Source organism: Phoxinus phoxinus, assembly GCF_949152265.1.
Source record: "Phoxinus phoxinus genome assembly, chromosome: 12".
In the NCBI taxonomy this organism is placed as follows: domain Eukaryota; kingdom Metazoa; phylum Chordata; class Actinopteri; order Cypriniformes; family Leuciscidae; genus Phoxinus; species Phoxinus phoxinus.
The window spans coordinates 5,302,503-5,315,736 of record NC_136887.1 but is presented as its reverse complement, the minus strand read 5'-3'; the positions used below and the strand labels follow the sequence as shown (position 1 = coordinate 5,315,736).

The 13,234-nt window shown below is 39.2% G+C and overlaps 2 protein-coding genes and 2 long non-coding RNA genes across 4 annotated transcripts in view; all 4 read left to right on the top strand.

Annotated features, from left to right (window-relative positions):
• The first annotated feature begins 5,046 nt into the window (after positions 1 to 5,046).
• On the top strand, positions 5,047 to 5,959 carry LOC307008242. Its single transcript, XR_013799783.1, has 3 exons — positions 5,047 to 5,424; positions 5,505 to 5,644; positions 5,813 to 5,959. It is a non-coding gene; the product is annotated as an uncharacterized lncRNA (long non-coding RNA).
• Positions 5,960 to 5,980: 21 nt separating this feature from the next.
• Positions 5,981 to 7,612, top strand: LOC307008295 (HMG domain-containing protein 3-like; the record flags this gene model as incomplete). Its single annotated transcript, XM_079631036.1, has 6 exons — positions 5,981 to 6,017; positions 6,113 to 6,214; positions 6,322 to 6,515; positions 6,598 to 6,739; positions 6,822 to 7,466; positions 7,548 to 7,612. 5 exons carry the CDS (start codon positions 5,981 to 5,983, stop codon positions 7,265 to 7,267), a joined length of 921 nt encoding a protein of 306 aa, XP_079487162.1. The 3' UTR covers positions 7,268 to 7,466; positions 7,548 to 7,612.
• Positions 7,613 to 8,142: 530 nt separating this feature from the next.
• On the top strand, positions 8,143 to 9,317 carry LOC307008362. The gene is made up of 4 exons (XR_013799795.1): positions 8,143 to 8,789; positions 8,879 to 8,923; positions 8,998 to 9,059; positions 9,264 to 9,317. It is a non-coding gene; the product is annotated as an uncharacterized lncRNA (long non-coding RNA).
• A 2,657-nt stretch (positions 9,318 to 11,974) lies between these two features.
• Positions 11,975 to 13,234, top strand: part of nlgn3a (neuroligin 3a) — a gene marked incomplete at its 5' end in the record, with an annotated part of 80,912 nt that continues 79,652 nt past the window's right edge. The window contains 2 exons of the mRNA XM_079631028.1: positions 11,975 to 12,088; positions 13,071 to 13,165. Coding sequence (XP_079487154.1) covers positions 11,975 to 12,088; positions 13,071 to 13,165 — 209 coding nt within the window. The remainder of the gene's footprint in view (positions 12,089 to 13,070; positions 13,166 to 13,234) is intronic.

The window sequence follows — 13,234 nt, the reverse complement described above, 5'->3', positions numbered from 1 at the left end:
TTCTGTGTTTACTACTTTTTGAATTGTGTATAATAATATATCTAATGAAGATAAAATCTTATATATTATATACAAAACATAGCCTAGGCTATATCAAATAAAAAAGGTCCTCATTGGTTAATTTTGCCTGGGGCCCCCACTCAGTGTTGGTTCGCCTCTGTCTTGCGATGAATAAGGGGCTGTTTACACCTGGCCACTTCATGCGTGTTCTGTGATGGGATAGCTATCCGATCATGAAAAGACCAGGTATAAATGCCCTCCGAAACGCATTCGAGACGGATTTGAATCCGATCGCTCAAACCACTTCAGGGGAGGTCTGGGCCACATTCCCGACAAAACTGGACATGTGTAAATGCATCTGGTTGTGGAAACCACATATGTAAATTGTGCGTCATCACTGCAGATGAGCCAACGTGCAAACTATTTGAAGAATTGAAGATAGGATTTAAAATCCGTTTTGCAAAAACGCATTTATGCGACCACACCAGGTGTAAATGGAATCGTTTTGATAAATCAGATAGCTATCCGATCTGAGAAAACGCATTAAGTGGCCAGGTGTAAACAGCCCCAATGTAGCACATGTCATTTGTGTTTGTTTTCAGACATGATAGCCTAACAGTCGTTTTATACTTGTGCTTATGCGATATCACAATTTTTGATCGCGGATGATGTAATATCTCCACGATCTGCTTTTGAAGAAATATGGTAGCCTCTCGTGCTACAGCGCACATTCTTTCAACTGCAGTTCTGGTGCCTCAGTCCCAAACTCAACGTAGGCTACATCACATGCAGCGGTAGAGTTACACTCACAGGACACTGCTTGTGATTCGCAATCACAAAAGTTTATTATTTGCTCGTGGTAAACATTTCATTGGCGTTCTGTTCTGACATGATGCACTTTTTCTGAGCGCGTGCGCACTGTCAAACAGTGCCAAACTGGACTTGGTCTTTCCATCTTTCGCGTCTGATTTTTGTTGGGTCAGACCCATCTGCTAGCTATGGGGGGACCGAGACTGAGAGAGCTACATGGAAAAATATGCACAAAACAAGCCACTTTGAAAGTTTGTTGTTTTCATGAATACAAAAGTTGGGTGACCCTCCCCCTAGACTAAAAAAAGTTGGATGACCCTCCTCTCAACAAAGAATAAAAAGGCATGACCCTCCGGTGGCCCATTCCATAAATACCGAACGGTCCCTTATGTTCATTTTTTATTTTTTTTATTTTTTATGTTTGACAAATGTTGATATTAAAAGTTTACAATTTGTACCTGAATCTTTGTTGTTTTTCATAGTGTGATTTTTGAGGAATTGTATTGAATCCAATTAGGGTCAATTTGACCTGCTCCATAAAGGCTGTACACAGAAATCAAACGTGGGTTAGAAAAATGTCACTTGGGATAAAACTCCTGGTACCCTGATTTGCATTTGTATAGTTCACATTTACATGTTAAAGCCTACCCTAGAATTAGGGGAAGGGGGGTCAAGGGGGGTCATGGGGGGACAACTGCCAAGCAAGGCCCACGTCAATTTCTGACAATTCACGGCAGTTTTCGGTGTTGCCTGCAAATTGCCGTGTGCAGTCGTAAACCTGAACTTCCACGTCAATCTACAGTGCCGCTTACTGACGAAAATCCGACTTTTCATGCAGTGAGATCAGTGCCAGTGCGTTTGATTTCACCGGGAGAAACTTTTTGAAAATATGGAGGAAAATACTGAATTTTCAGACAGATGCATTGGGGAGGATTTTTATTTTGACGAAGTTATGTTAGAAACGGATGTTTGTGGCTACCTGTATGAGCCACAGTATAGCGACGAGCAGCTGAGGTCTATGGAGGAACAGGAGGCGCCGGCGGCTTCTGCAGAGTGCAGCCGAGGCAGAAGACCTGCCTGTCGCGGACGAGAAGCCCGGACTGGCTCGAGCTGGGGCGGAGCCTGTGCGTATACGGACACAGAGATAGAGTCCGTCTGCTGCAAAGAATTTCAACGATGCCAATTTCTCAGAGTAGGGTACAAAACGGAGGTCGGAGCCAGCTGCAAATGGGTGGTTTGCAGAAAGTACTGTAGGTGGAGCTTTAAGCCTTGTTTATACTCAACGCGTCCGCACGAGCGCGAGTCTCCGCTGACTGCGCGCGCACCTCTCCAAACAGTCGAGGCGTTTATACTTGACGCGCTCGCCGTTGTACTATTCTTTGAAACAACAGGGGGCGACTCGAGTAATTGTCCTATCTCAACCATCAGGAATCGGTGAGAAGAAGAAATATAAACAAGTGACAATGTTTATTTTAGTTACCACCACCAATACAAAAATAATCGTGTAAAACCCAGTAAACCCTGAGACTATTACTTGTGACATTAGAACAAAATATGTAGGCTAGCCTATATGGGAATACATGTACGTATACAAATAAATTAACAATCTCTTAAATATTTTCTAATTTCACTAAACATTTCATTAACTTTCGTGTACATTTGTATTAACCATGGACCTTTATGTTCATTAAAAAGGCTTTTTATGCTATTGTATGCTCATTTTTTAAATGTAAGCAACTAATTTAGACGCGCAAACTGGGTGCTGGTGTGATGAGAAGGTCGTGCTCGGCCAGATTCGGCTCGAAGTCGTTCATCTTCGGATGCAGAACCGCCCACACCGCAATGACGTCATTTTTGCCGCGCGCACCTTTGCGCTCGTGCGGACGCGTCGAGTATAAACAAGGCTTCAGCCGCAAGTGGGCTGTACAAACTTCCAGAGGATTTTGATTGGTTTATTTAGTATCACCTGTGTTGTAGTAGCTATTGGTTTATGCTCCACAGTTGGTGGCAGTAATGTGTAGGTTTTGTTGCGATCCATCAGAAAACAAAGAAGAAAACCGCTTTCACATGTCAGCGTGCCGTTAAGATGAAGGGGTAAGCTTGTTGTACAGTTTTTAGTTTTGTAAAAAAGCATTATATGTTCTGAAAAAGACTATTTCATAATGGCGTTTGTACACTGTTTTTAGTCTTGATGTATTAAAAAAGAATAAGGGTTAAGTGTATCCAAATACATTTCTGTAGTTTTTTTAGAAGCACACAAATGACAAAATCTGTAACGTGCATGACAAGATCTTTTCTGCATTCCATTTCTACAATTTGCTCTCCAGATTATGGATTCTGAAGACCATAATGAGGTATTGTGGCAGTGTAACGTTTTAGGACTGCATTGATTTTCAAATTGTAAATGTCTTAAACGTTTTGTAAATGGATTTGATTTTAGAATACAACTCCTAATTTAATTGTACATTGCATGCAATTCTTTTAAAACTTGTTTTCATTGTAGTTATGCTTTTTTCTGCGTAATCCACAAATGTAATGTAATTGAAACATTTGTTTTAATATCATAATTATTTTATAAAATGTATTACTCATAACAATCAGTGAAATAAATGTGAAACGCATGTTATTGTGTTTTAGGTTCACTTATCAGTGAAAGATGTGCAGGACACTCTTGAGGCATACCAGTGCCTCAAGTGCACAAAATTTCACTGTCCACTTTGTCCTAAGGACAATATCAAATATGATGACAACTTCCAGGCAACAGGCCACCTTCAGTCCCATTTATCTTGGGTGGTAGTACATGGGTGTAAGTTGACCAAAATATTATTGTTATATTCACTATGAATAGGAATTCGTATCCAATCATTTTTGACAAAAGTTGAAATTTGTTAACTTTTTTTATTAATACTTATTTCAGGTTTCAAAATATATAAATGCCACCTCTTGTGTCGCAAAACCGCGCACTACCACTGTTGTTACTGTGACAAAACAGTAATACGTCGGACTGACTTCACAAAACACCTGCTTATTCATACAGCAGATAAGAGTGCACGTGGACAAGCCACCAAGACTGTGGCTAACCAGGGGGGAAAGTCATTCACTCTAGTTCATGGACCAACTGACCAGCAATCAGCAATGGCCAGTGAGTGGAGGGAACAGCAGCCCACCATGGTCTGTGGACCAACTGACCAGCCATCAGCAGTGGCCAGTGAGCGGAGGGAACAGCAGCCCACCATGGTCTGTGGACCAACTGACCAGCCATCAGCAGTGGCCAGTGAGCGGAGGGAACAGCAGCCCACCATGGTCTGTGGACCAACTGACCAGCCATAATCAGCAGTGGCCAGTGAGCGGAGGGAACAGCAGCCCATAATAGTTTCTGGACCAACTGAGCAGCCATCAGCAATGGCCAGTGAGCGGAGGGAACAGCAGCCCACCATGGTCTGTGGACCAACTGACCAGCCATCAGCAATGGCCAGTGAGCGGAGGGAACAGCAGCCCATAATAGTTTCTGGACCAACTGACCAGCCATCAGCAATGGCCAGTGAGTGGAGGGAACAGCAGCCCATAATAGTTTCTGGACCAACTGACCTGCCTTCTACCACAAACCAGAAACACTGAGGTCTACCATCGGTGGAGCAGGAGCCTGTCCTAAATGTAATGTGACATTATACTTGAAAAATTTACAACGACACATACAAAGAAAGCATAGATCTGAAACAATTGACATGTGTGCAGATCGCCACCTTGCCAGCCAGTGTATTGATGCAAGAAATGGTATTTTTGCAGTTTGGCCCAAAAATGTCTGTGGGCCACCTGTTCCTGTTCATGTTAAACAAAAGCTGAGAGGTCCAAGTGAATGCGAGATGGATGACTGTTCGTTGTTTTATGATGTAGCAGGTAGGAGTGGGCATCAAGCATTTAGATGTTCTCACCTAAGGTCACTTGAATTTTGTTCAACTCCCTCAAACACCGGTCATCTTGAGGAGGACACACTGAGTGAGCTTGTAAAGCAAAGATGGTTTACAGACAACAAGAAAGAGATGTGTCTTGCTCGACTAAAGGAGGCAACAGACCAAAGTGCTCCACTTGCTGTGGGTGTTGAAATTGGGCCACCCAAAAAGCATTATGTGTCTGTAATGGAGAACAAACCATCATACTACAGTCGATTGGGAAGGGTGATGGTTATGTATGATGCCCGGAGAAACAGCTGGCATTGTCCCTGTGTTAATGCACGGATGTCTTGTCCACATAAGTATGTCGCAAAGTGGTTCCTTTTTCAAACTAATAGACAGCTTTTTAAATGTGTCAAATCAACTGGAACAGAAGAAGATAACTTGGATGGTCATCAAGAAGATGACAAGGAAACGATGGAAAAGCCGATTGGACTTGGGAAAGAACTTTTGCGGAGAATTTTAAAGTATATCATGGATAAAAAACGGTATCCAACAAATTTTCCTGAAAATCTTTGCAGAGGAGTGTTTGATCCTCCCCCACCAAAGCATATTGTGCCATCAGAAAAGTTCTGCACTGAATGTGGTTATAACTTGCCTCTAAGTGACCCCATCCTTATCACAGCAAAAGCTAAGATTGTGACCCTGACATGTGTCTATGAAGGTAAGTGTTATAAAAAAAAAAAATATTACAGCATGCTGTTATATTCACATCTATGTGTCTAATCAACTTTTTCCTTTCAGGAATAAGCACATACTTGAGGAAATGTCTAAGATGTGGAATGGAGTACCGTTACCAAGACTGGGAACATGGAATCCACAACTTTGACAATCATATTCTTATGGGTTTCCACTTGTGTTTGTATTTAAGGGCATCACTCCAGGTATGGTCTCTGTACATTCTAAATGTGCCTTTATTCCTAAAAATTGAAGCTCTCTTTCTCTCTTTGTATATATTGTTTATTATACCTTCCCACAGTCCTAATTACTGCTTATTGTTTCTAAGTAACAATACCTGCCACAAAGTATAACACTTTTATATTTGTCTGTAGACTCATAATGCAGCAGGCAGAGTTTTCAAAGCAATGGAACTTGCATCTGGTTTAAAGCTTCCTTCACATAACCTTCTGTTTCATGGTTACCTACATTTTGAAGCATTGGTGCAACATGACTACAAATATGCATGCATCAATTGTGGCTCTCATCCTCCTGTGGTTATTATGGATCTTCATAAAAAGGGAGTTTTCAGTATGCCAGGTATGACAACATGCACATTAAAGCTATTCTGACAATGTTTGTTTTAGGCTTTGTTTGTATTGTGAGGAACAAAGAATGTTGGTTTCCTTTTGCAGTGAGTGAGGTACCTGATCCAACCGAGTATACTGGGAAAGTTAATGTGAGAGACTTCTGGGAGTCTCTGTCCTTGAATATTATTTCACTTGGGTTTGTGAAGGGTAAGACATGTTTTTTTTCTTTGTCACTGAAGTAAATTGTACCTGCCTCTATTGAATGATTGATTAACAAACTAAAACAACATATATTTAAATGTTTTCTCATGTAGTTGGAGAGGAGAATCCATTTGTTGTCAAGCCGACCTTTGGTTTTTGGGCACCGTGGATTGGACCAGAAACTCGAAAATCTGATGTGGTTTTAAACACAGAGTGGGAAAAAGTACACCGCCCAACAACAACAAAAGAGCAGGCAGAGCTAGACATCACTGAAGACAGACTTCTCGAGGAAGTCATGAAAATTAAGGTCAGGATTATTTGTAATATTTGCTGTCTGTGTAAATATGTATCATAGTTTTACTTTTTTTTTTTCTCTCTCAACTTTACAGGTTGATGATGTCAAGAAACTGTGCAAAGCTTGTGGGGTGGATCCCCGTGGTTCAAAAACAGACCTTATCCTCAGGCTTCATAATGAAATTAGGAGTAGGAGTACTTATGATAAGATTTTTGAGAAAATCTGGGGTGCATCAGGTAAGGAACCATACTCTGATTATGGTTTTGTTTTTCAATTGAATTTAAAGAATTTATCATTTTTTATAATTGATGGTTTTAGGAGGCTGGTCTGCAGTTATGTGCCCATGTGGAGTTGTATACAGCCTGAAATTCAACATGAGAGCGGAAAGTCCAAGAGACTATGTTGATATTTTACTGTCCTGGCAACATTTACCAAATGTTACTATTTATGATTTTGCCAGAGGTCTGGCAACACATGGGAATCTGAGGGACCCGTTGGTGTTGCCATTTGCTCCACATGAGGGAAGACTACTTAGCCCTACAGAAGAAAACATTTATTTAGCCAAAGAGGGCAAGGTCAAGGTTAATCTTCCCTGGTTAACAGAGCCGCGAAATCCCCCCGATATCAATGGGCATCCTACAACAGGGAGTTCAGAGCATTATGTGCTATATGATAAACTGCATGAAACGATTGCAAAAGATCCCAAGGATTTTTTAAGAAGAACTGCTCTGGTGCCAGAACTGGCTGGGAAGGTTAATACCTAAGTAGTAGAACAATTCTTTGCTCAAATGGAGAAAAACAACTACTTTCTCAACATGATGGCACCCAGCTCTCAGATCTTTCTAATTCGTAATATAGTCCACCATCACAACACCCAGCCTAACGGATCAAGGCTGGAGAAAATACAGAAGTCAATGGGAACCAGACAAACCTTCATGAACCAGAATGGGCAACTTATTATAGGTAACATGTCTGTGTTTGTAACATACTTTTTTCCATTTGGGAATGTGTACTAAGATTATTATTTATTTTTTTTCCTTTTAGGTCTATCTCAAGATATCTCAAATGCTGACAATATTAAGGTTCTGCAAAAAGATGAGGCTATTACTTTTAGGTACCCCACTTGAATGATGATCAAATTACTCATTAAACTGATGTTTCCATTAGCGTTTTATTCGTGACACTCATGTAGACACCGTAAGAGCTACAGCAAAAACACAAACAATAAAAACAAACACTGTCACTCCAACACATTAACCAACATCACAAAACGATACAATTACAAAAAATAATAAACATCAAACTTAGTTTACCTTATAACCCTCAAGTGGGATGCACAAAACTTCATGGGGGGAAGAAAACCGTCATGCATTACAAGCTGTGTCCTTCACAAAAGTGTGCGCACATACACATAGCGGAAATAGAGCGCGCTTTATACACATGTTGGTGCACGTTAAGGCCGTATCATAATAAAAGTCCTTCAAAATAATTATACATATATCGGTACGGACCTTACAAATTCAAGCAAATTAACAATCATTTACATTACTAAACTGCAGAATGTGAGTGCTAGGTTTGTTTGTCAAAAAAAAAAAAAAAGTTTGTTGCACAATAATAGGTAAAAGTGTGTTCGGACATTTTTCAGATTATGAAGCCAAAGCAAAGACAACTGTTCTTTCTTGACTCGCTCTGTGGCTCTGGTTTGAGTGATGCCAGATACATTCAATTATACAGGTCCTTCAAATGTTCACAACAGCAGTGTGGTAGTTCTGTTTAAACCATACTGCTTGTTTGTTTTTGTTCCACTTATAACTTAAGGAATTAATTATTGTTACTATGTTTTACTTAGGTGAACATGAAACTGAATTCCAACTTATTGTACTTTTTTGATGCGAGTTAAACTTGTGTGTGTATATATCTATAACATCTATGTGAATATAATATCTATTCCGCTAATATCCATTTTGTACATGTGCACTGATCAGTCTCGCACAGCAAGAAAAGTACAACTGGGTCAATTTGGATTTCATGTTGACGTCAAATTGTATGGTAGTTCAATTTTAGACCATACATTTATTTTTATTTTTATTTTTTATCTTATTTAACTTACTGTTTGTTCATTCGTTCATTCAAATTGTTCCAACCCAACTGTTCAAAAATGATTTCCATGCTTGCAAGTAAGCGTTGTTGCAAAATTCCTCTTAGTTCCATTAATCCATCCAGGTAGCCCGCACACACAATGCAAGACAAAGGGTGTCAAATAACTGTGGAGTGTTTGTCTTGATGGCAAGTACAGAATATGTAAATGAGGAACATCGAGGTGTAATCAATTGCTGTTACTTATTTAACTTTTTTTGTTTCTTTGCATATTATAGTATGCACTGTATGTTGTTCTGGGACAGAAGTTTGACTTCACTGAAGTAAGTATTTTTTGTAGCTATATGCATTTTAATATAATTGAAAATTATACTAATTCATTACTTTATGTACACAGCTAAACATGAAGAACATAAGAAAATGGTGGTGTGCCATCTTGCTTGATAATTTCTCTTTAGAGTAAGTGAAAAAAATTATTTGTGAATAAGTTTTTTTTTATATATATATATTTAAAATTGGACCATTAATTATATATATTTTTTTATTAACAAAAGTCTTTACTGTCATTTGTGATCAATGTAAATGCATCCTTGCATTCAATTAATTTTGATATTGTTATATTGCTTTATTTGTTTTTGTTGCATGACAATCAAATTGTGGAAGACATGGGAGAAAGAGAAAACGAGCTGTTGTAGCTGGTATTGTCAGCTTTTTATATTTGGCTGATATTTTTTGTCAAATTAAAAATTAATGGATCATTTTAGCACTTTTTTATTCTAATCTTCTTTCAGAAGAAGAAGAATGCTCTGCACTCCCTGAATTCTATGGGAAGAAAAAAACTGAACTTGCATTTGAAAGTAAGGACTTTGATATGAAACAAAATACATATACTATGCTGGGCTTCAAATTATGTAACTATAATATTGGTCAGCTAATTTTAAATTACTTCATTTTAGCAGACCAAACCCCAGTTGTGTCCTCTGTTTTTAGCAAGGTATGCATAATCAATTTTAATGATGATTTAAAATGTGTTAAAATTATTTTACATTTCGACTACATATATGACCCACTTTCAATAAAGATGAATGTTCCCACGGGTGAAATGCCTCTTTAACAACTAGCTGTTCAGTTCAGTACACACAGCACGCTGCATATAACTTTTTTGACATGCAATTTAATTTTTCAGGAGTAAATTTGATTTCACAATGACAATTCTGAAGGAGGACCACTTCTGACTATAATTGTGAAAATGAAAATATCAGATAATATGCATTACAGAAAATGTTTTAAATTTAATGGAATGCTTTGCTGATATAAAAAATTGGATGACTAGTAATTTCCTACTACTAAATTCTGAAAAAACAGAGATTCTAATTATTGGACAAAAAACTTCCACACGTAATAACCTAGAATACTGTCTAACACTTGATGGCTGCTCTGTTAAGTCTTCGTCGTCGCCGGTTAGGAACCTGGGTGTGCTCTTTGATACCAATCTTTCATTTGAAAGTCATGTGTCTAGTATCTGTAAAATGATTTTTTTCCATCTTAAAAATATATCTAAGTTACGCCATATGCTCTCATTGACAAATGCTGAACAATTAGTTAATGCGTTCATGACCTCAAGACTAGATTATTGTAATGATCTACTGGGTGGTTGCCCTGCACGCTTAATAAACAAACTACAGCTAGTTCAAAACGCAGCAGCTCGAGATCTTACCAGAACCAGGAAGTATGACCATATTAGCCTATTAGCATATTAACACTGCATTGGCTGCCTATTAAACATCGTATACATTTTAAAATATTGCTGATTACTTACAAAGCACTAAATGGTTTAGCTCCGCAGTACTTGAGCGAGCTCTTAACGCATTATAGTCCTTCACGTCTATTGCAATCTCAAAATTACGGCCAGTTAATAATACCTAGAATCTCAAAATCGACTGCTGGCGGTAGATCCTTTTCCTATTTAGCACCAAAACTTTGGAACAGTCTTCCTACCATTGTCCGGGAGGCAGACACACTCTGTCAGTTCAAATCTAGACTAAAAACACATCTCTTTGACCTAGCATTCACATAATGCATTATAGACTTCTATAACTCAATGTTAGGCTGCATAGATTAGGTCAGCCGGAACTGGGAACACTTCCCTTAAATCCTGATGTACTCGAGTCGTTACATCATAAGAAGAATGGCATCTACGCTAATTTTAGTGTCTTTGTTTATCCCGAGGTTTTCCTGCAGCCTGCCGGATCCAGGCCGTATCCAGATCTGACGAAGGACCTTTGCCTGGACCCGATGTCAACGCAGTGCTGAAGTGCCAACTAGTCTCTCCCTATGGAGGATCCCTTTACCACTCTACAGATAAAGCATTGTGGAAGATTCGCGTATCTCCCTCGTAATGATAAAATAAAATAAAATTCTGTATCAAATGTATAGGCAAGACAAGTAGTTTTTATAGGCTTGGTTTGTAGAGAATTACAAACATGCGCACATATATTCAAACGCACATAACTATATAATTAATTCTTGATGCGCACGTGAACGCCATCAGCGTTTCTCACAGGTTCGCGTTTAAAGTCTGTTTAGAGAGAACGGTGTCGGCCCCTAATTTAATAACAAATTATCATTTCGACGGAAGTGAATAAATCAAAACTAACTTTAGCTGGAAAATAACATTATTCAAGAACCGCTATGAAGCCAAAACAATTTGTTACCTTAAATTATACGTTTATCTCTGTAAAGCAGCTTTGAAACAATCTACATTGTTAAAAGCGCTATATAAATGAAGAAGACTTGACTTGACTACAGAATTTAACGCACATTAAATTAAGAAAGATCCAAGTTCGAATTTAACCATTATTATCCATAAATATGTGTGTCGATTTATTTTCACTTTTGATTATTTTTACAATGTTTCATGCATATATTGTTGTGAATGTTCAGAGAATATACACTGTGCTGTAACAAGTTTTTAGGTTTTTATGTGTAATTAAGACATAATGCACAATCAGCCAGCAAAGCAAACCTTGAAAGGGTGCAACAATTTTATATTAAGACAAGCTTTTTTGTGATACAGCAAATATATCTGACCACTAAATGCCACAATTTACTAGAATCACGTAGCTATAATAGAGGTCCATATACAGTAATAAACACCACTTGAGGGGCTTTCGCACCGGAGGAACCTTTTCAGGAGAAAATCCTGAGGAGAAAATCCAACGCAACTTTGAGGAGACCAAGAGAAGCATGATTATGTATTTCTGCTCCGCAACACTGGACATCAACCACACGGCATACGCTAATAACTTTTCATTACTGTATACTTTCTATGTATGACAGTTAAGTCTAATAACGTATTAGACAGATCGTAAACTATGAACACGGAGAATGCAAGCACTGTGAGCTCTGGCTCTGCTGTTCTCAGCGCCGTCAAAATAAAGGTCCCAACAACAAGCGCGGCTGACATCACTTCAGAGTTCCTGCTGGCGGTGCGAACGCAACCGGGAATACATTCCTTATGCCTAGTTCACACTACAGGATTTTAAGCCCGATTTAAGCCCGATTTGCAAATCGTTGAGCTCGCCGACAGGTCGGGTTGTTATCGCGTGCAAATCGCGGGGGATTAGCGGCCGATGAACGCTCGCCAATCTGTTAGTATGAAAGAGCCAACAACGCATCAAAGACGCTCGCAGACCATCGTCACCGAGCCCAGAAAAAAAATCTAGCATGCTAGATATCCGGAGCTGTCGCACGACTCAACCACATGTGGTGTCATGAGCTACAGCCAATCAGAGCAAGGCATGGGTTGAGGTCACCGGGAAAATACCGTTTATATACTGTCTATGGAAAATACGCGTTTTTTTTTTTTTCAGAGCAAATCATCGCGCAAACAGTTTGCAGCACTAATTTCTGTCTGACGTCCATATTCAAACAAAGACTCGCGTGTTGTGTACTTGTGTTCTTCTTCGCTGGGTAGTGGCGCGCGTGCTGTATTGCGTCATTTCCCGTTCGTTTTATCGCATGATTTTTCGTGATAAAACGTGGTTTGAGGACAAGATAGAATCGTTTGAGAGACAGAGTTGTTGTCAACTTGTGTAGTGAGTTACCTCCTGTTGCGGATCAATCACGTTGTGTTGTGTGGTGTGAACAGCTCAACAACTTGAACACTCCTGATTTCACAGAGAGCAAATCATGTAGTGTGAACTGCACAGTTCAGCCCGACGTTTTAAAATCCTGTAGTGTGAACTTGCCTTAAGAGAACCATTAGTTATTGGGGAACCACCCTGGTGGCTAGATCCTAGAACTAAGATCCTAGATTTATCTGGTGCGAAAGCCCCTTAGTTGTCAATTGAATTATCCTAAATCATAATTTATTATTGGCCTGATTTGTTCGTTTTGTTTCTTAAAACATTATAAGAACAACAAAGTTTAATTATCTTTCAATGCAATTTAATACTGTCACCGGTGCAGGCCGGGGCGGACTCGGAGGACCAGCCGCCCCTGACTCCAGGCACCACAGCGAGGAGCCGACACCACAGGCACACAACAGATGGACAGATGAGGAGGCAAGTATTTGAGTTCAAATCAACAATTTTAATTAAACAACAATCAACTTGAGGAGAGGAAAAAAAAAA